Source organism: Colius striatus, chromosome 3, assembly GCF_028858725.1.
Source record: "Colius striatus isolate bColStr4 chromosome 3, bColStr4.1.hap1, whole genome shotgun sequence".
In the NCBI taxonomy this organism is placed as follows: domain Eukaryota; kingdom Metazoa; phylum Chordata; class Aves; order Coliiformes; family Coliidae; genus Colius; species Colius striatus.
Genome location: NC_084761.1, coordinates 32,670,795 through 32,692,887, shown reverse-complemented (window position 1 = coordinate 32,692,887; position 22,093 = coordinate 32,670,795). Strand labels below are relative to the sequence as shown.

General features: G+C 41.1%; 2 protein-coding genes across 3 annotated transcripts in view; one reads left to right on the top strand and one right to left on the bottom strand.

Moving 5' to 3' along the window:
* TBC1D9 (TBC1 domain family member 9) overlaps positions 1–5,597 on the top strand; it is a 62,047-nt gene extending 56,450 nt beyond the window's left edge. The window contains exons 18-21 of the mRNA XM_061993652.1: positions 65–151; positions 2,001–2,075; positions 2,210–2,310; positions 3,250–5,597. Of these exons, the coding sequence (XP_061849636.1) occupies positions 65–151; positions 2,001–2,075; positions 2,210–2,310; positions 3,250–3,975 (989 nt within the window). The 3' untranslated portion in view covers positions 3,976–5,597. The remainder of the gene's footprint in view (positions 1–64; positions 152–2,000; positions 2,076–2,209; positions 2,311–3,249) is intronic.
* A 7,225-nt stretch (positions 5,598–12,822) lies between these two features.
* On the bottom strand, positions 12,823–20,419 carry ELMOD2 (ELMO domain containing 2). Of its 2 annotated transcripts, none has more exons than XM_061993980.1 (9): positions 20,346–20,419; positions 19,963–20,107; positions 19,132–19,160; positions 17,717–17,811; positions 16,787–16,916; positions 15,711–15,844; positions 15,115–15,183; positions 13,795–13,928; positions 12,823–13,383 (listed from the first exon to the last, which is right to left on the bottom strand). In XM_061993980.1, the coding sequence occupies exons 2-9, from the start codon at positions 20,105–20,107 to the stop codon at positions 13,226–13,228; spliced, it is 894 nt and encodes a 297-aa protein (XP_061849964.1). In that variant the 5' UTR covers positions 20,346–20,419; the 3' UTR covers positions 12,823–13,225. The 2 variants fall into 2 exon arrangements, with proteins under 2 accessions (XP_061849964.1, XP_061849965.1); XM_061993981.1 differs by having other exon boundaries at positions 15,726–15,844.
* Positions 20,420–22,093: the final 1,674 nt, after the last annotated feature.

The window sequence follows — 22,093 nt, the reverse complement described above, 5'->3', positions numbered from 1 at the left end:
TTCTCGTTCTTAATTAAAGGGTAGAATTTTTAATGAAATAATTTCATTTCATTTTACTGCTTAGATCCATCCCCTGAGCAAGAAGAGCCAGACTCAGCTTTTGAAGCTACTCAGTACTTCTTTGAAGACATCACACCAGAATGTACACACGGTAGGCCTCTTTTATCTCGAGTGTGAAAGGATTAACGCATTTCAGGTAGCAACTTCCGTATCGGATTAAACTTTTTAAGTGAAGTATTCTCTGTAAAAAGAAGTATGAGGTCTTTGTTTATATTTTAATATCTTAGGACGTGCAGGTGGTGTGTACACTGCACGTGCCTGCACCCTGAATTGGGCATTGCAGAAGTGCTCTCAATGATATCATTGATGTGTTGCAACAGAAGTCATTTTGTGACAAGTGCAGCGTATATGCCTTGATGTCTCCATCAAGTATATTGGCTTTCAAGGTATATTTGGATCCGAACTTAAAATATTCTAAAAAACCCTGAAGATAAAAGATGGATCTAAATGTAATTCAGCAGTTTAAAATCTTACTGTGCTCCAAGGAGGACATGGGTCTCATCAATGTTGTCTTAAATGACATTCTCTTTCTTGAGACATTTGATGTTAAGTTTCTCTCTGATTCAGGATGAATATTCCCCATCTTTCAGATTACAGGGGGAAAGAAGATTGTTTGAAAATATGGATAAGAATTAATAGACAAAAGGTGTTAAGTCCTAATAGACAAAAGAAGATGGTGGTGGTTTAGACCCATCAGGGAACAAAAGACCACAATTAGCCTCAAGTCTGAAGACCTGAGGATTACCAAAGGGCAGGGAGAGCTTAAGGTCCAGGCCAAAACAGACCAGGCTACTCGGCTTGGGGAAAAAAAACAGAAAATAACTTAATGCAACATCAACTAAAACATAACCTTAAAACCCCAAAACAGAACCAAAATTAAACAACAGTGGTACAACAATGAAGAGTCCAACCAGCCCTTTAAGACCACCTTCTTGCCACACCTCCCCTCTTCCCAGGCTCAGAGCCCTGATCCCGGTGTTTTTACCTCCTCCCCCTTGAACGGCCCAGGGGGGCAGGGAGTGGGGGTTTCAGTCAGTCTATTCCCGATGGCTTCTGCCGTTTGTCCCTCCTCAGGACAGGTGCGCTCTGCACCCGTCCTCCCTGCAAGTCCATGGGGTACCTCACACACACGGCAGCCCTGCACGGGCTGCTCCGACACGCACTTATCCCAAAGGCTGCAGCTCCTCTCTGCCTCTCGTGTGGGGCCGCTCTGCGGTGCGCAGGCTCTCCAACATGGCCTGGGCCACGGCTGTCTCCCCACACATTCCCTTGCCTGTCCAGGCTCACTCACACAGAGCTGCTGGTGGCTCTCAGTCCTGCCATTGCCCTGCATGGGTTGCAGGGGCACAGCTTGCATTCTCACTATGGCTTGCAGAGGGGTCTCTGGTCTGGTGCTCCTCCGTCTTTCCTCCTTCTCTGACTGTGGGGTCCACGTGGTCGCCTCCATCTTGTATCACTCTTACACCTCCTGCCAGCACTTCAAATTCCCGTCCCTAAATAGTGATGGCAGAGGCGCCAGATTGGCCCAGCCAGGCCGGAGGTGGGTCTCAACCCAGGAGCTGGGGGAGAGTCCACAAACTCTTTACCAGGTCTTCACTGCAACCCACTCCCCCTGTTACCAAGCAAAAGCTGCTCCTTGCTAAACCATGACAAGTCGTATAATTACCAAACATGTGTCATGCTAGAAATGGTTTGTGTTGTGGGAACACAGGCTAATCATCGTACTACACAAATAAACCCTAAGATAGTCCTTTAGTCTTCATATTATTAATGATATGAAATTTGTCAGCAGATTTAAAAATAAGCAGCAATTGTCATTTAGTCCTACTGCTTTTACTCTGTTTCCTGCAGGGTAAATATTTTATTTTGCACTGTATAAGGTACATCTGTATCTAAAACCACTCTGCTCTCTCTCTCTCCCCCGCCCCTCTACTTCCTAGTTGTTGGCCTAGACAGCAGGAACAAACAAGGAGTAGATGATGGATTTGTTACAGTGAGTCTGAAAACAGACAAAGGTATGTGTAGTGTCTCTGTTTGAATTACATCTTTGATTTCTTGTAAAGATGGTCCTTTTGAAAATGGAAAAGAAATTAATTTCAGGTTTCTTTATGGACTTACCTTACATCTCTCGGTAATTTGTTGACAATAGGTAAGAAGAGCTCACAAGAGAATCGCAATTATCTGAGAATGTGGAGCCAAGAGAACAAATCCAAAGCAAAAAACACGAAGGACTTGCCCAAACTGAACCAGGTACGTTGGCTGACACTTGGTTATATTTTGTTGACTTGAAACTTTCTTCACATTCAGTACATTAACACCAAATTAAAGGGTTTCTTTCAAGACGGATAACCTTCTTTACCAGAGCAGCAGTCAGCTGGTTACAGAAGTTAGTTGTTCTCAACATACTGAAACTGGCATTCATCTCCCAAAACATCTTAAAATTGAAATACACACATACCGGAATGATAACCTATTGTTTTGATCTCTAGACAAAGCTTGATACAACCTGTGATATCATATTTGTAATAGCTGATACACATTAAAGTGAAAGAAGCATTTTCTGGGTCCTAATTTATAGTGTCAGTCTCATTTCCCTTAGATCCATAGCTTCTAAGGAGGAGGAGACCCACTGGGACAGCTGTTTCCTCCAGAGCATACAGGGAAGGTTTATTCCCTGTAGAACAATGCTTCTTAATTAAGGCAGCCCTAAGCAGATCTCCTTCCTATTTAATTCTTGAGTTTCAAATTCCAAAAAGCTTCCATCCCACTAAGTTACCACTGTCAGATGTGAGACTGCTGAGAGTCTCTTACTTAATTTTCATTATTTCTCATGAGTTTTATCAGACTCCTGTAATAATCATCATTCCTACAAGCGAATCCACCAAGACGAACACCGAGTGTCTCCCTGCTCACCCACTGTTGCCCTCCTGTGGCTGCAGAGAAATAAATTTGTCATGTTTTGGAAGAACCATCCAGTAGTTTAGTCTAACTAGCGTTATGTGGGTGACACATCTGGCTGCCCAGTCATAGAAAATGCTTTCTAAACTGTGCCTAGATTATTTCTGATTTCAGTTTAACCGTGTAATCTGTTGCGTCATACCTCCATTCCAGACTTTTTAAACTGCTTTCTTACATGGAGCCTGACTTGTTTCCTGCTCTGGCGTTAATGTTTCCTCTCCCTGTGCTTAGGGACAGTTCATTGAACTGTGCAAGACAATGTACAATATGTTCAGTGAAGACCCCAACGAACAGGATCTGTACCATGCTACGGCTGCTGTGACGAGCTTGCTTTTGGAGATAGGTGAGGTCGGTAAGCTCTTCAATGTGCAGCCCACCAAAGAGACAGATGGCAGCAGTAACAACTGCAGCAAACCGCTTCCCAGTGAGCTCTTTCAGAAGAAGGAGCACCAGCGGTACCCCCTCGAGCAGCACAAGCCCTTCCAAAGCAGCCTCGTCGCCAATGACGAGGAGGCTGTTGGCACTGACGGCACCCTGGGCATGCAGATGGAAGACATTAAGCTGGAAGACTCTTCTCCCAGAGACAACGGAGCCTGTTCTGCCATGCTCATTTCTGATGACGATACAAAAGATGACAGTTCCATGTCCTCCTACTCGGTACTAAGTGCAGGTTCCCATGAAGAAGAAAAGCTGCACTGTGAGGACATCGGTGAAGACACCGTTTTGGTACGGAGCAACCACGCCACTTCTCTTCGTAGAAGCACTAGCATTGATAGAGACTGGGCCATTACCTTTGAACAATTTTTAGCCTCTCTCTTGACTGAGCCGGCACTGGTGAGGTACTTTGACAAGCCTGTGTCCATGATGGCTAGGATCACTAATGCTAAAAACATAAGGATGATGGGTAAACCGATCACCTCGGCCAGCGACTACGAAATCTCTACTATGTCGGGATAAAAGGCAGTCGGGGGAGTTATTTATTTATTTTTTATTCTGTATTTATTAGTACCTGGCACAGGCCTTGGTATTTTCAAAACATGATTGTTTTCACTAATGTGAAAATGTTGGGGTGCAAGCTTACCTATCTTGAAGTATAATCACTCTTTCTGTGGAAAATGTTACACAGATGCAAATTTTATTCGGAATACAGGAAAAAATAAGTCGTCAGTGAAGTGTGTGTGTTATTAACCTTGCTGTCAATATAAAATGGTAAAGATTAGTTCTTCATTTCTAAATAGAAACTTAATGCTGATATTTATGTGCATTTTTAAAATAGACATACATTAACATCTGAATCTCCGGGGGAAAAAAATGAACTAAATGGCAAGTACCTAAAATTTAAAGGGATAGTGTCAACCTGAACAGGACCTCAGGTAAAATGAAATTCTGGGCGACATCCCAGGAGGATAATTTTATTTCATACAGGTTTTTTTTCTTTTCAACAAGAATAATGGGTTTTAACTAATGTATGCTTCAAGTTTGGCTTTTTTTAATATATCAGAGATGCTTTAGTGACACCTGCCTGGCACCTAACTTCCTCTGCTTGAGACTGATATGCTTTGACAAAAGTGAAGAGTCCATCCCAAGCCTAGCTGACACATCAGGCAGATGTGGTTCCCTGGGATGATCTCTGCTCCGACAGAAGACAGAGCCCATTTGCCTTCTCCTGGCCTCAGCGGCCTCTGGCTGCACCACAGCCAGTGGGGTGAGTGCCTGTTCCCCGCTATGGCCACCACAGACATCTCCAGCAGGACCTTGCCTGGAGCTGGTGCCTAACCAGTGGACTGGTGGGCTCCAAAACAAGCATATGCAGGTCACAGAACAGATTGGTAGGAGTCACTTTTTAAAAACTGAAAGCTGTTTTTAAAAGTTTAAAATATATCTATATAATATACACTTCTAAGGCTGATTTGACAGCATATATACCTTAGCTCTTAAAACTAACCTTTACCACCAACTTATTATATCCTTGTTAGCTTAAGAAAATAAATCCTGTATTGCCTAAGTCTTCATTTACAGCAGTGTAAAGTAGCAGTAATGAAAAAAACTCTGCAACATAACGTAACTGAATGTTTAAGTGTTACTGAGAACACTGTCACTTTATATAAAATGAATAGTATCCTGTATAAACTTCCTGAACAACATGGTAAATGAGAATTGGAGCACCTGCACTTTGAATCCTTGCTTCTTTTATACAGATATTTGGGATTTTTTGTTAATTCGTTAGCTGGTTTTTAATTCATACCTGTTTAGTTCAGGACCATGCCTACATGCCTAATCTTTATTTGCTGTTTTGAGAAGATTTTCTGTACAATACTGTTGACTATTTTTTTTATACTCCTGTATATTGCATCCATGTAACTTGCAGATTTTTTAGCAGAAGCTATGTTTACTTCTTTTGTTTAAAAAAAATGCTTTTAAGCTGTCAGATGAAGTGGTTTTTAACCACGAATAGGTAATGTGAACAAATAAAGTACACTCTGCACAGGTTTGATTTTTAACTATTAAAGTTATGCTAGAGGGAAAAGTAGGTGATTGTGCTTTATTACACAAACAAATGACATTGGATCTTACACAAAACATTTGTTGTTTCCATGCCTGGCTTTAACATTTGAATACATTTCATTCCATATCCAAGAAGCAGCCCAGGCAAGCTTCTCTCACACTACTAAGCTTCCTTAAAGCATTTTCCCTGCTATGCTCACGTTTGGTGACAAGAGTCATTACTGCTTTTTAAGACCCCCAAATATTTTAGGACCCATTTATGCTTTTGCTGTAGCTCACTGGGCATGCTTTTAAGGCTTTAAATATCAGAATGTTTTTTACAGGGTACCAGTAAGCTGAGATGTCAGCCTGAAAACTATGGCAGTGACGGAAGAGACATGGGGTGTTCCCTCTTCATTGAATTCTGGTTTTGAAACTTACCATCCATATGTGTGTAAATAAAGTTAATGTGCAAAAAGGCACTGTTAATTTGTGAGCACTGCTCACATTTCCCTTGTCTCAGTTTACCGTTGATTCTTTTGTAGGGAGTAAAGTTCTCTCCTTTATAATTTAGCCACAGGTAGACAACATGTAACTGTGAAAAAGCAGTGTAGTTGGTCAGCTCATTATATTGAGTATCAAATAATGATATTCATTTGAAGCCATAATCACCTGTAGGTAGCAGCCAGGTGACCCAAATTTCCTTAGGTTTTTGGAAGGTAAGGCTGCTCACCTGATTAGGACCACAACACATGGTCACTTGGCAATTGCCTATTTGATGACAAGATCTGTTTTGACTTGCTCTTTAGTAGCTGGGTGTGAGTCAATGAGAAGAAAACAACAGAAGAGCTCAACTGACCAGTGTACAGTGACGTGACACCTTCAAGAAAATGTGAGTGCTTTTAAACTCTTACCTGTGTGTAGGCATGTTACACTAGCAAGTTGGTATGGCTTTTCAGTGCCTTTGTCCTGTGCTTTGAGAAAGAATCTCTTTAGTCTGTGTTCTGTAGCTTAGTTAGGGCTGTTTGTCTCACAGCTAGGGGAAAAGGAAAAAAAAATGTTTTTCTTCTTTAGAGCTGAAGTCTGACTGGACATACATGCTGCTTTTCCAGTTTACTAGGAACCTGGTGGCAATGGGGTGCTGCCTGCTCAGGAACAGACTCTAATGATGGAGGAGTGGGAGGTAATTCATAGAGCTTTATGTAAAAAAAAAACCAAAACATGAAGGTCCTTCTCAAGTTTTCTTCCAATCTGTCTTAGTTTCTTGCAGCAGCATTTTGAAACTGTGGTGCTTAGGTCTCTCAACAGTGGATGTGATACAGAAACCAACAAGACACTTGGGAAAAGTTTTAATTCCACTAAGATACTTAGAGCAACAAAATGAAACTGGTGCATAAGCACCCTAAGTCTACAGCCTGGCTAAATGGAGCAGTGATGGGTCAGGAAAGGTGCTTGTGGCCATCCCAATGTGCTATGGGTAGGGGGCACAGTTGGCTGTGTGTGTGTTCCCCACCCCAGGCACCTTGATGAGTTCCAGTGCTGGTATTCTCCCAACTCCTGGTATCTCTGTGAGTGATTTAACCATAATCTCCGTCTCTTGCAGTTCTTGGTGATTCAGCAATAATGAGGTATGCTGTAGCTAGAAGATGCCTTTTATCGGTAATTAAATATTAATTGTAAAAAATACTTGATGCTGTTGGATCCAGTTTTGTAAGAAACTGACCAGTTGGCTTTAGAGTAAAAGATCTGGAAAAAAATGAAATCCCGGGGAATGAGTTGATAGGTTAGCTCAGGTGATGATGGTACAGTGTGCCTCATTGTCCTGGCCTTCTGCTGAGCCAGAGCAGGAGGTTGCAGCGCCCAGTCTGCCTGTGAGCCCTGGCATCAGCCCCGGGGCTGTGCCTCCAGCTCCTCAGCTCACACACCCGGGAGGGGGAGCCTTATAGCAGGAATGAAAGTGAAGCAGTCGCCTCTGTAACTGAGCCTTATCCTAGTAGGAAGTAAACATTCCTTTTGTTACTTCTTTCCACTAGAAGATAGCCTTCATCCAATGTTGTGTACTTTGAGCAGCAATTGTGAGTTTTAATGCTTCCTTTAAATGCTGATTTATTCAATAGTGAAAATATAGATTAGCCTGACAGCAAATAATTAGGACAGAACTGTAGAACACAAGTAAGTAATAATGGAAATGTGTGACACTCGATGGTAGCAGCCAGTGCTCTGTTTTGGCACTGGGAATACAAAGGGATGAAAGACAGAAGTTGGTCTTAATGGCCAGTAAATGGTGGCAGATAGTCTCAAAGCCTGTCACCTCAGAAGATAATTTAATTCTGACTCTTTTCAGTATCTCAATTTAAATTTCCTGAATAGCTGCTTCCTCATCTCATTTTCTAAAATAGCTGGCATTTGCATAAGCAACTGATTGGGGTTTGGAGGAGTGGGATGTTTCTGTAACAAAGGGCCTGTGCTAGGCTTTTGAAGAAATGAGAACTACAAGATCTTGCCTGTAGCACTTCTTATGGGGTGGCATTTTCGTACATAAATAGAAGCGTTTTGCCTTCAGAATTCAAGAGCAGAAACAAAGGCTACCTGACAAGTACAATGGAACTGAAAAACTGAATAAGTTACTGAACACAGCTGGTATGACGGTATAGAGAGAAAAGTATTGTCTGGGTTAAAACTGAATTTTATTCCTAGAGTTTTGCTCTTCAGAACAAAATGAGTTAACTTCAGGACGTAACTCTGAGGTCCTTCAAACCAAATGCCTTTTGAGGTTTTGGGAGGGTTTGGTGAGGTTTTTGTGGTGTTTGGTGTAGTGGGTTGGGTTCGTCTTAAAAGTGTAAAATGGAGCTTCCTGTAAAGTGAGGATTTTAGGAACAAGAGAAATAATGCAGTAATAAAACTCTACCACTTCCAGCAGAGTAGGGCAAGCCTACCTGTGTAATACTCTCTTGTGTTCTATCTTCAAAACTCTGATTCCTCACTGGAGACAGCAATGTAGCGCTCAAGCAGAAGAAAATTGGCAAAGCTACTCCCTGCCTCCTTCCTGTGTGCTTCTAGCAGATGTTGTAGATCAAGAAAGTGAGGTCTGCTGTCTGTGGTAGGGAACAAAAGAATGTGAGAAAAGGGATGCTGCCATCCTTCAGGTCAGGTGTGGAACAAAGCCAGGCCTAGCTGCAGAAGGCCCTCGGCCAGCAGAGGAGGAAGCTATTCCTCTCACCTGGCATTAATGCCTTTGGGCTGTGCAATGCATGGTGACTTCAGTTAGGAGTAACAGGCTGATGAAGGTTAGGAGAGTGAGGGAGTGTTAAAGGCCATAACTCACAAATTCATAACAAGTGGAACTTGGGCTGTCCCACTGCACAATTCCCTGTTAGAGCAGGTGTAAGATTTCAAGTGGACTTGCACATAAGCTTATTTTTCTGATATCAGATTAATCTTAAGAGTTGAAAACAGTTTTTGCATAGATCTCACAGATTTAAATCTTATTCCTTTCTTCTGGCATTTGATCTGAGGTGCATATCTTGGATGATGACTTAAAAGCTGGCAAATATATGTGAGCCAGGTAGCCTTTGGTCCAGCTGCTGTTGTGTTTTCCAGTTCAGCTTCCATGCACACAGATTTCTCCTGCCTACCCTTTCAACAGCTTGTGCTGCAGCCTTACTTCCTAGTGATGCCATCTGAAAAAGTTCTCAGAGCTGGAGGTAAAAAGAAAAATGAAAGTCATACCATAGTGTACATTCATGACCCAAGCACATGGCTAATGGGAAATTATTAGGTTTTGTGGCAGGCCATAACACTTGTTTGCAGTATTTTGGGATAATTTGTTCTTTATTCACTACCATTGTAAACATCTTTCTATTACACAGACATCACAGTTTACATTATTGCTTTTATACTGTGGTAAACAGAAATTTCTATAAGTATGCAGCTACCTAAGCACAGTGCGCTAAGAAGAAACTGCCCACAAGCTGTCTTGGGCTGGTTTGGTTTTTTCCCTTTTCCCTAGAGAAAGACAATATATAGACTGTCACAAGAAACACCTGTCCAAAGACCAACACCACTGTACTACAGTGACACAAAACAAATATGATGGAAAGAAATAACAGGTTACATCTTCACGTGTTCACTAGCTGTATTTTCAAGAATACAGACTGCTGAACTCACACCTACAACGTACAGGCTTTTTCACCACAGTAACTCTTAAAACAAGACTAACCATTGGGGTTTTTTTGTAAAATGAAAATCCAAAACCATTTCTCAAGGTGCTTATATTGGCCCCTTTTCATGTTGTCATTTAGGACAAAATGCCCTGTTCTTCACCCTGCTCTGTCTGATGACAGAAGAACAACCAACTTAAAATAATGCTCACTTCCTTTGTTCCTAAATAGCACCATCTTCAAACCACCTTCCACTCAGGTTGGTTACTTATGAAACAGTGTGTTTACTTATTGAAAGACCAGAGTTTACTTTTGCTTGCTGTAAACTTCTACTTGTCTTCAGATTAATCTGTTCATGGAGAGGCACCGTGTTTCAGGCATACACTAAACAGCAAAAGTGGAGGTAGTTTGTTAACAGTTGCTACAGGAACAACACCACATTTAGAGAAACACCTTGTTGTCTTGAGTTTTAGATTACTATTGCATATAAGCTTTCACATGGTGAATGCTTTAAAGAGGCAGCAAGTTAGAAAACAAACAGTACTTGCAAATTCTGATAAGGTAACACAGACTTTTAACACATGACAATTAGTAAGTAACAAGAGAAGGTACCAAGATTTTAAGATGTTCTGATGTTAAACTGGTCAAACCAACTTGCAGACAGGTGGCCTACCTCCATTTTGAATCTTGCATAACTTAGGACTGTCACCCTACAGCAGTATTAGTATAAAATACAGCAGACTGGTAAAACATTTTTCTTCCCTTTAAACACAATTTTACCTTTTCCCATATATTTCCTAGCTACCACCATAATACAATTAGCTTACCACTGGTGCCCAAGGGGGCCACCCAGGACTAGTCTACAAGTAGGGAGTGACTCCCAGACAGAAGAACTGGGCTACTTGAGTGTACAGAACAACATGCAAATTCTACCTGTTTACTGGGAAGGTGGAAGGGAACCCAACATCAAAACTCCCCTTAATTACTACCTGCAAGTTAACACATTGCCAGAGATCCCACTCATTTGATGATGACTGCTCAGCCTTTGAAGATGCACTTCACATTGGGCTCAGTCTATGTTCTACTCTAAAATGCCTCAGGTGTGCAGCAGGACATCTGAAGCCTGATGGCTGGGCTTTAAGAGCCCCGGCAGCAGTTAAACCTCAGTCTCCTAGCAAACAAGGAGACAAGTGAAAGTTCCAAGGCTGGAAGGATGAGGGTACTGATGACTTTTGCAACTGTTGCCAAAACAGGAGTTAAAAAAAAAAAGGTTGCCAGCCTCTAGCACAGGAGAGTGTTTTAGAGCTGGCTCAAGCAATTTTGTTACTTGCTAGCAAACACTAAGTGAAAATGAAGGAATGGATCTCCTTTCCTGCTGCTAAATATGCTGGAAACACTTAAGAAGTGCAAGAAGTTCCCCTGGCAAAGGAGACCAACAAGCTATAGCAAAAAAATATTAATGGAAACAAACGTGACTGAAACTGGGGCTAGAATGTAACCAACAACCTCCTGAGCACTGGGAAAGAGTTTGCTTTCCACTTCCTCCCTCAGGCTCTAGGGCTGCCCAGTACCTACAAGGGCCAGGGAAACAGAGTGCCACCATGGGCCTCAAATCTCAGTACGCTCCCACAGCATCTCAGCTTTTCAGTGCTGAGAATTACAGCTCCCAAGTACCTCGGAGCAGCAAAACAACTGGGCTTTCTGTGCTCAGTTTTGTATCAAATCTAGTTAGTTTAGCCATTACAAGCCATGGCATAACCAGAAATACTCACCCTGCAAGGATCTTCAGACCTCTTTTTTTCATAGAAGAGCATCAACCCAACAGAGATGAGATGAACCCTTCTCCACTCTGCACGTGTGAAACTTGACAATTGTTTCACTCTCATCTATATGTAAGGTATCATAACAAGAAAACTAAACGTTACCTCCTACATGTATTTTGTCAACTCTGATCAGGAGCTTTCCCACAAAAGAAAGATCACCAACATTTAAGGGATTGAGAGCAACTGGGCGGATGCAGTGTACAAAGTCACTAGTTATGTGATCTAGACTCACAGAATTACAGAGGTGATCACCTAGTCTAAGCTCCTGCCCAAAGCAGGGTCACCTAAAGCAGTTGGTGTCCAGTGGGTTTTGTTATCTCCAAGGAGATGCAGTATTATATGTTATAATAATACATTTAATACTTATGTAGTGTAACATCACTCAGAAAGGGGGTTGTCTTCTTGTGTTCAGTATTTGTATTCTTCAGGAATATCTTCATGATTAGTTATTGATGAGAATTTAACTAATTTACCTGAGGTGATTTTAAAAATAAAAGACATGAAAGCTTCTATTAGCATACAAATTTTGTGCCACTGTGTGCTATTTAGGTATGTACTGAGAGAGTCTTTCCCAAACAGCTTGAGCTTCTAAGGCTACGTTCCAGCTACAGAATCAAAATAAACCACTGATTGAATAAAGCAGAAGGCACTTATTTAACAGTAGGTCTTAGAAAGTGAAGCGATGGTCATACCACTCTGTTTAAAGTTGCTTTGAGCAATCATTAGTCGCAATATAGACATGAAGTCCTATTGACTAGATTGTCTGAGGATGCCAAGATTACAGAACACATAGCAGTGGCATCCCTTCCATGGAAAATTGAGCTTTGTTAGAGACTTGTACTCAGGTGTGAAGTTATTTTCACAAAATAGGGATTGCAGCTGCAAATAAGATTTTTAATAACTGAACTTTATAAAAGGACTACACTTACTCTTGTACTTCCCACTGAGAGCACCCCATTAGCTGCTAAAAGGGCTGAGAACACACACAAAGTCCAGCAGCCTGAGCAGATGGAGTCAGAAAGAGTTGAAAATTCTTACAGTAGGAATATTTTTAGGGATCTGATCCCCACACTGATGATTTGGGGTTCTTCGTTTGCAAACTAAGCTTTTTTCCAAGCATAGGAATTTGCTGGTAAAAACTGACACAATAAAACCCACCTTCCTTAGCCAGAAGTAATTTCTGTACTTATGTCAGATGTTGATGGCTTAAGCCTCTTCAAAATTATAAGCGACTCAAACATCCCCTTTGTGGACCACTTCATTACAGAGAAACGTAACATTGAGTGTACCATCAACTACACGTACAGAACAAGAACACAAAAAATCCAAAACCAGAGTAGTTTCAACTAACATTTTTAAAAGACAACAGTCAAACATACTCAAGGAAAACGTGATGCAGCATAAATACCTGCATCGTGTTCCTGCACCAAGAAATAGAAAAGAAATGGTGAAAGGAAGTGATCCAGAGGCTCGAGATTTGTGGGATGATTGTTGTGGTGGTTTGTTGGTTGCTTTTTTTGTTGGTTGTTTTTTTAAAAAAGCTGTCCTTTGGGGAATAGCTTATAAAGACCTGCAAACAGAGGTTGATTGTCCAAGCTTTCTCAACTGAATTTTGACTATTTTTTTAAAAAGTAAAAAAAAAATGTTCTATTGTTAAACAGTTTCTGGTGAAACGTGCAAACCTCCCGTCCAAACGCATCAATCTGCTCTTGATGCAGAACCTCAGAGACTGCAGAGGATTCAAAGTTTCTTTGTATTTTGTAAGGTTAGCATCACATCACAATCCAGTAGAAGTCCCTTAATTTTTTCATGGAATTTCTCTCTGTACTGGTTGAAGTGCATAATGCTTTCTGGTTCTTCTTCAAACCAGAACTTGTCAAACTCATAAACCAAATAACCTGTGAAGAAAATAAAATACACATACAGAATACCTCCACGATTGCCTGCCTTGATCTAGCTAGACCCAGAATGTTCCTTTAGATTCTGTTCAATCCCTTAAAATAGGGACTGTCCCATCATGGCCAACGGCCAGCTTCTGGTCACTGTAATAATGAATTTAAAAAAAGAAATATCTGGAAATATCCAGTTTTCAGACTGCAGACTACAATATGTAGAAAGCCACCCAGATTTACCCCTTAAATGTACTTTCCTGTAGCACAGTGTTTAAGCATACGTGACTTCCAACACTTGATTCAGAAAATAAACAGTTTGCTCTGGCTAAGGAGAAAACAGTGGAAATGCACTCCAAAAAAACCTAAACTCTGGGTTGCAGGCCTCCCTCCATAGTCTGTACAGCTACAGCTACTTACAGTAAAACTGATGGAAGTGCTCCATCTGCGGCAATCCAGCGACCACGTTGTACAGATGGGACTTTAAAGCACCATTCTTAAGTAAGCTGTATGCCATTTCGGTCAGATTGATTCCAACTATTGCATAAGAGTATCTGTAATGGCAATCGTAGGTCACATTTTACCTTATGGATCAAAGGACTGAAAAGTTTCCCTGAAACAATCTGCATAAGGGTAACTGCATAGGTCAATTTTTCCTATGATACTTGTTGACTCTGGCCTACAGACCGCTCTGCCCATGACTTGGTGCATCTGACCATGTAAAAGTTAGTTAAAAAGGCTAGTTTCCTATACAATAGTATGGCAAATGCCTCCATAAGGCAATAATGAGATGATAAGGGTAATCAACATTGACCTCAACCTGCTCATTTGAAGTCATTAAATCTACTGGAATACTAAAAATCAGAGATAAAACACATACATGGTATAAATGGGATGGGCAGCTCAACCTCTTCTTCACGCTGGGGGTTAAAATAGGGTTTCTCTGTCATGGTATAGAAAGTATGACAGCAGAAACTGTTAAAGCAAGTGTTTGTGGGGGAAGGAAAAAGAAAAAAGGATTCATTTGTGTCAACCATATGGGTATTTAATTGAACTAAATGCCTCAGACATCCTACTCATGACCTACTTGCACAAGGTAGTATTATTTACAACTGAAGTCATGCAAACCTCCCTTTCTTGGTAGGTGATTAACTAGGGAGTAGCCGTATCAGGTGATACATGCAGGTTTACCAGCTCTCTATCTGACTGGTTTTAGAGTATATTTCCCTGTAAAATGAGCTAAATGTTTTAATATGCAAAGTTTTCAAAATGAAGTTAAAGTTGAACAACATCTCCATTTGTACACTTATTGCAGAACAGAAACCTAGCCAAAAAAGGGACCTTGAGAGAGAACCTATGTCATCCCAACACAGGATCAGTAAAGAAGGAGGAAAATAAGTTTTCATTTCTAATCTAATGTAAGCTTATTACAGATTAAGCTAACTGTGATTTTAAGGGTGTTCACTCTGTTAACCAAAGTCAGTATTTTGCAACATTTTTGTTCCAACAAGTCTATCCTGGGGAAAAAAGAAAAAGGAAAAAAAAAAAGCTGTACATAGTTCCCAGTGTGAATTTGATTTCTGTGTTTGGTTTCTCATGCCTTTCTACTTTGGCCCTTTTTCATCTTTTAATGGAAAAATCCACAACTATTTTGCTCTTTTATTTTCAGGACACATACTTGGCAGTCTTCACATGAGCTCTTACAAAGAACAAGGCAGAAAAAGTCATGTAGTGACTTACCCCAGCTTTGGGTGATTTGAACGAGAAAGGATCTGACGAGCTTCATTGGTGTAATGCTTACTAAAATATCTGTCAGTGTGAAATGAGATCTTCCATTATTTCAAAATTCACATTATAAAAAAAAGTGTTCAACATCAGAATGTGTGGCTAAAGCTGAAAAAAGCACAAAACGAAAACCAAGGAAAAGGTAGCAAATTAAATTACATTCAGCACGACCTAACACAGTAAGAAAAACCAGTGCAATCTGAACATCAAATATGACGTTCGCCCAAGCCCACGATTGAGCTTAGCAAGTTACGCAAACCTGTTTATTTTTCATTACAGTAATGAATTCAGGAATTTTTAAAACTTTTGACAGGTTAATTTCTACATTACAACCTATCAAATCTATCATGACAATATAAAAATTGAAGTGTCTCAGGTAACTTTCTGTTCCTCCCTTTGTTGGCTGCTACCCAACCACAAGCTTATAGATGTGCAGCCACTAGAAATGTGGACTCAATTAGAAAACACTGGGTTTGAAATAGCACTAAGTATAGAAAATATAGATACTGAAAATTATTTACAACAGAAATTAAATACTTCTTTTCACTTACACCAGATTCACTAACCCCAGCAGGCCCATTCCTCTGAAGTCTGTCTTGGGATCATCACCTTGGAAGCCAATGTCACACCACTGCTTGGTGATTCTGGCCTTCAGACTCTCATGAGGCATCAGCAAATTCCAAAGCTGCACAAATATGCTTCCATGTTATGCATAGCTGCTAAAGTATTCCAAGTCACATAGAACACTTGCTACTGAAGGCTACAAACCATTCACCTCAGACTAGGATACAATCTACCGATCTCCACGCTGCTCTTTTCAGTTAGCAGCAATCTGGAGTCATGCCACAATGGCTCACTTCAGCAATTATGAAAATGATGACATTTAAAATTCAATGTGCTAATTTCACTTCATGGACAAAGCCACTGTGTCAATGCTAAAGAAACAAAGACTTGTTTCACTTCAGAAAATAATTTATGCATCATTTTCTGATAAAACAGCTGTAAACTGAAAGACACATTCTCAATGAATGCTTGCTCAGTATGTTGATGTTATTGCATAGCAAGTTGAAGTAATTATGAAATGCTAAGAAGATGGCATGCTAATATATTTGCATGGTAGAAGCTATTTTAAAGAGCCTCGAGTAGTGTTATACTATTTGCTTGCTACTATTCACTGTTACCTATGATACATTACTGATAGTTTTTATGTTCCAGCATCACATGATCCTCTCTGACATTGTCTGGGATGCACTAATAAGAAAACACTCATGTGTCTTATTTACTAATTATTGGTTTACAGACACGTGTGTGAAGTTAAATATCTTTTTAGTTATGAACCTTCAGTGACTTGTTACAAAATTACTTTGCTGCTCCTTAAGCATTGTTTTTACCTCTGATTTCACACAAAATAATGCCAGTGCAGGTAACTCGAGTTTACTCATTTGTTTTGCTTTGATGCTGTATTTTAATGTGTCACTTCCACAATGGCTTAGCAGTTCACAAACAGAAATGAGCTTTAAATAGGCCAGCTGGTAAGACTACTACCAAAAATCAGGTTCATTCAAGCTACTGGACTTGGAAGGAAAACCCAAACAAACAGCTTTTGTACTTAAAAGATTATTTTCACCTCAATTAACCGTTCCTCATGTTCTTCATTATCCGAATCATATGGGACCTTCCTCAGATTTTCCACATTCAAATAAAGTTTTTTATAACCCGATATCTGCAGTAAGGATACACGCAGATTTGTCTTAAACCTGAAACAGTAACAAAGCACCACACAGAAGCTATTAAAGACCCAGTTAGCCATAAATTCCTGTTTGAACTACACGATAAGACCTTTCTTATGTTAGGAACAGAAATACTAGAACCAGCAAGTGCTTGATGTTTATCTCTCAATCTACAGCATATTGGTAAAGTATACTGCTATATGGATCTTGCTTCTACTTAAAAAAAACCTGACTCCAGTGCTGTGCAGTCTAGTCCTACTCATTTAAATTATGGAAGAAAAAAAACCCTAACTTGGCTTAAATCTGTGATGACACAAGTGAAGTCCATGTATCATCTTCTACCTTGTGCCTTTACCTACCTCCAAACTTTTTCTAAGTCTTAGAGTGAAATTCTGACAGAAATACTTAACAGCTTCAAAACCGCATTTCATTAAACTTTAAAATTCAGCTATTGACAATTTTCCCATTCAATCACTCATAATTACTTATGCAGAGGAACATATGTTAATCAGGCATCATTATACTCTCTCAAATGCAATTACATAGTTCATGTAATCAACTTCTGCAATAATCATTATTCAGAAATAAGAAATAACAGAAGGGACTACCAAGACTGAGATACGGTTATCCCAAATGCATGTCAATTAAAACTTTGCAAGTTACTTTCTAGACCTGAAAAGGACATAACTATGTTTTATCTTGTAACTTCATTCCAAAGCTTTGTGCTGAATGGCCCCAGTATTGTATCAGGCTAAACAACTGCAAAAACACACCAAAAAGTCAGCAATATCTGCCATGAAGAACTTATGTTCGGGTTCCAAACATACCCTGTATCCTTCTGCTCAATTTTCTTTTCTTTCATGACATCTCTAACACACTTCTCCACCTCAGTTTCCTCAACATGAACAGCATTTCTTAGAACCTAGGAGGTCAACACAGTAAAAGACTTCATGAGGAATGCAGAAATCTCTCATCTCCTTTATTCATGCTTCTCAGTTTCTGTATGCCTGCTATGTATGGATTCTTTACCATAAAGGGAGAATCCTCAATTTATTGCAAACATTTACAATACATGGGTTCAAATCACATACAAAAAATCTACAATAGTTACCTAAAAGTTTAATTTATAAATTTCTCAGACCCTAAACAAGAACATTTACACAATCCCATAAAGAATAAATAAGCCTGAGAGTTGCATAGTCTGGGTTGTCCTTTGCTTTCCAATACTGAATTGAAACGTTCTTCCTAACACCATTGAAACAAATGAAGAGAAAAAAAAGTGACAAAACTTCAGTAAAGAACTAACGCTTCAGGATAAGGAGATAGTAACCTAACGAAGTTGAGCTTTCAATGTTGGGGTAAAAGACAAGACCTTAAGATATTGCTATGCTGCACTCTTCTAGAGCAACAGGCAAATATTAGTAATGATGACTACAGACTGCCCACCTAAAATTACTTCACAGCAATTTAACTTCATCTCCCAAACTTTTTATGGTCGTAATGCAATTCTTCAATACAAGTCATACTAACTGCAAAGCAGCTTCATTTCAGTAATGCTAAAGGTTAACTGTTTCAAAACTGAACATTAATATATTTGATATAATCACTTAATTAAAAGGTGCTTAAAAGACCCACCCACACTGTGCTGTACTGCAACAAAGACACTTGTGGCAGTTACTAATTCTCTCTCCGCATCGCATTGCAGTTATCAACTAGAAAAAGGGAGGATGCAGTCACCTCGCTGTCAGAAAAGTTTTGTTCAAGAGATACAAATGTGAGGGTTTAAAGTGTTAGCTTATGTGTAATTGCTACAGAACAACTGGAACGAGCTTAAATGTCCGTCTGCAAACTTGCATTCCTTTTTTTTCAACAACTCAAGATGCTATTGTATAACACTGCATTTTTATCTATATCACAAAAAAAAAACCCAGTAAAAGAGATTGTTGTGACTCAGAGAGCCAACCCTCAAGAACAGCTCTGTGTACAACTTGTCTGACTTGCTGCTAAAGAGCAGGTAATCTTTCAGAGAGATGGAAACAAATAGTTGAAGGGCATGCAGTTATTTTTGAGAAACCATGACTAGTCCTAGCCTACGGAACCCAAAATGTTGTTCTCTCTGCTTTTTTATTCCTCTACTTTCCTCCACCCTCAAAACGTAAATATACATATTCTCTTCTGGGATCTGCCTCTGAAAAAAAAAACCAAACCACTTTTATTACAGTTTAATCTCTGGTATTTTTACCTTATTCTTTGATGATTCCAATGAGTGTTCTGCAATAGAAAAAAAAAGTAAATGTGACAGTTAAACTGAAGTGAAATGTTTAACTAATTGGCAATAGATATTCTCCTGGCATTTAAGTATCAGAACACTTTGCACCCCTTTTATATATGTAATTAACCAAAAATTACACAGTCTTAAAATCAATAGGTATCCGTTAACCAGTCTTAATTTACATAGATAGTATTTTTTGTACAACTCTCAAGTACAATGTTGAAAAAAGACTTGGATTTTTTAGAACATTTATCAACTACGTGTACAAAAACAAATTTGAAGTAGGGTGAACAAAACCATGTCTTCATTTTTTTTTATTCTTAGAAATGTTTTTACTATTGAAGAATAAGGAAACAAGGTCACTTCCTCAAGCTATTGTTAAAGTGGCAAAAACTGCACATAGTACTTAAATTACTTTCAGATTAAAATTCTGCATCAAGCACAATTGTGCATTTAATCAGTCCTCCTCCTTCCTACCCCCCAAAAAGCATCCGTGTCCATTCTTCATGTTTTTTTTTAGTAACAGAAAGGTCTAAAAACAGACACCAAGGGATGGGAGAACTCTGAGGAATAAGATCTGTGATACACTTTTTGAAGGTAACTGGAATAACCTTTGCATGCAGGCACGAAAACTAGAGCTGGCATTCTGGTTTAACATTCGCATAGAATATCCAGGAAGAGTGAAAACGTGATTATGGGGATGCTCGCTGCACTCAGACAGGTACTGGTTTTTCCAACTCTTGCTTTTCACGACATTTCTAAAGCGCTGAAGCTGTCCCTTGGTTGGGTATCCCTCATTACCTATGCTCAGGGTCCGCTGTGCACCTGCCTTCAGGCCCTCAAAGACCCGCTGCAATTCGCATTTCCGAGTCAGCAGCCTCAAGAGCCACTTCAGCCAGAACCGAAAGTAGTTGCTGTACAGGAATCCCCAGAAGTACACCAACATCTTAGAGGGAAGAAAGCCGCGCGTTAGCAGGAGGGAGGACGGCTCCCGCGCGCCCTGCCCCGGCACCATCCCCGCCCGCCCCGCGCGGCTCCCCCTCAGCCTCGCGCCGCGCTCCGGAGCCGTTAACGGCCGGCGCCCGCCGTGAGACCGGGCAGCCGCGGGGGCGCGCGCCCCGCCGGTCGCGGGCAGCGGGCCCCGGCCTCGGCTCGCGCCCGGGCAGCGCCCGCCCTGCGCCCACCGTGACGGCGACCCGACGGCAACCTAGCGGCGCCCGGCCGCCCCCCGCATCCTCCCGCCGGAAGCCGCCGCCCTCCTTCCCCGACCTGGAAGTGATCGCGGGGCGGAGAGCGGAAGCGCCCGGCGCGCCCCGGTGGCGGTGACTGCGATGGGGAGATGTCGGTGTCCGGCTCCGTCTCCCGCCGTGGCGGCTGAGGCTCGGGAGCTGTCGTGCTCCCCTCTCGGCTGAGAGGCGGAGGGAGCCCCGGGCAAGCGGCATGGCCCCGAGCTAAGGCCGATAGTGCAGCAGGTGGTCGGCTGCTGCTTTGGCTGGCTTGTTCCCAGGACGAGCGAGAAGGCTGCCTCCTGCCTCAAGAGCCCAGATGCTTGGGCTGCTAGTCCGGCGTGGGAGGTGCAGGCCGCAGTGATAAGCGTGGCTCCCGAGATGGTGACTGCACAGAGGCCCTTGCCACACGCCTTAGCCCGCCACCTCTGGCCTGTGTGGGTCTGCTGGCCAGGACAGCCTGCTCTTGCTTCAGGGCTGACCCCAGCACTAACCGGGGCATTGGCACAGGCAGCCCTCCTCATACATGGCCCAATAAGCACTGTACTGGCTTTCAGCACCTTCAGCTTGTTCGTGATCACTCACAAAACAGTTGGAGGTCACTTGTGTGTGTTTTTAAAATGGTGCACTAAGACCTGTTTGTTGCCTCTACTATAGCCGAGGGCAACACTAATCAGAAAGATGTTACAAATCTACTGGCTTAGATGCTTTTTAAGGAGGAGTGCTTTGCCATGGGTCCTGCTTTGCTGGATGGAGGTTCAGCCTAACATTTCATTTAGTTCTAGTCAGTACTTCCATTGTATTGCGATTAATGATTATTTCAGTCAACTTGGGTTGAGTAACTTCTTTGAGGACAGTGGAAGGAATCCCTGTTCCTCCAAATCATACGCAGAATTTGAAAGGTTGAAAGGGAGCTGACACGACTTGTTTCACCACATTCTGATAAAATTTTTGTGAGGAAATTGAAGAGTATTTTACACAGAATCAAAAGCCACACAGCAAGTCTGGTGGCCTATGTCCCACAGAGGATTTCAGAAGGCGGACTAACACATGCAACATCTGCCCCCTGTATTTTTACCGTCATGGCGCAGAGTTTCCTGTGGGGGAATTACTGATACATGAACAAATGTTTCCAAATCTGATTCCGACTTTAAAAACTCTGATGAGAGATGGTGCACGTTAACGGGCAAAAGTTGGTAATTTTTTTCATTGTAACTTCTTGAGTGAGTACTCTGACTTTTAAAGCATTGAAGTGCTACTGGATGAAAATCAATTAAAGCATACTTCTCTCTATTAAAAAGTATTGTTACTTGGTGACGGGGTAGTGTGATAGCTTTACCATATTACCTACGTATAATTTGGTCCGAGATAGCTAAAGCATCCTGAAAAAGTGTTAAGAGTTCAGCACTAGGAAGTGTTGCAACAAGATGAAGAAATGGAAGGGTGATCATGTTGTCAGTCTTCATGCCCATGCATGGATTGCTCTGAGATAGTTCATTAGGAGCATGAGCTACTGAAATTACTTAGAAAGCTCAGCAGCTGCACCCATAAAGTGTGGGTGAGTGCTAACAACTCTGGGAGAAATCTGTAGCTGATGAGACTTTTGCTGATGTATACCAAAATAAAACCTTCCTCCTGCTTCAAGAGTCTCTTTCCATTGCATCTTTGAATCGATTAAACGACTTCATACCAATATGATATTTTAC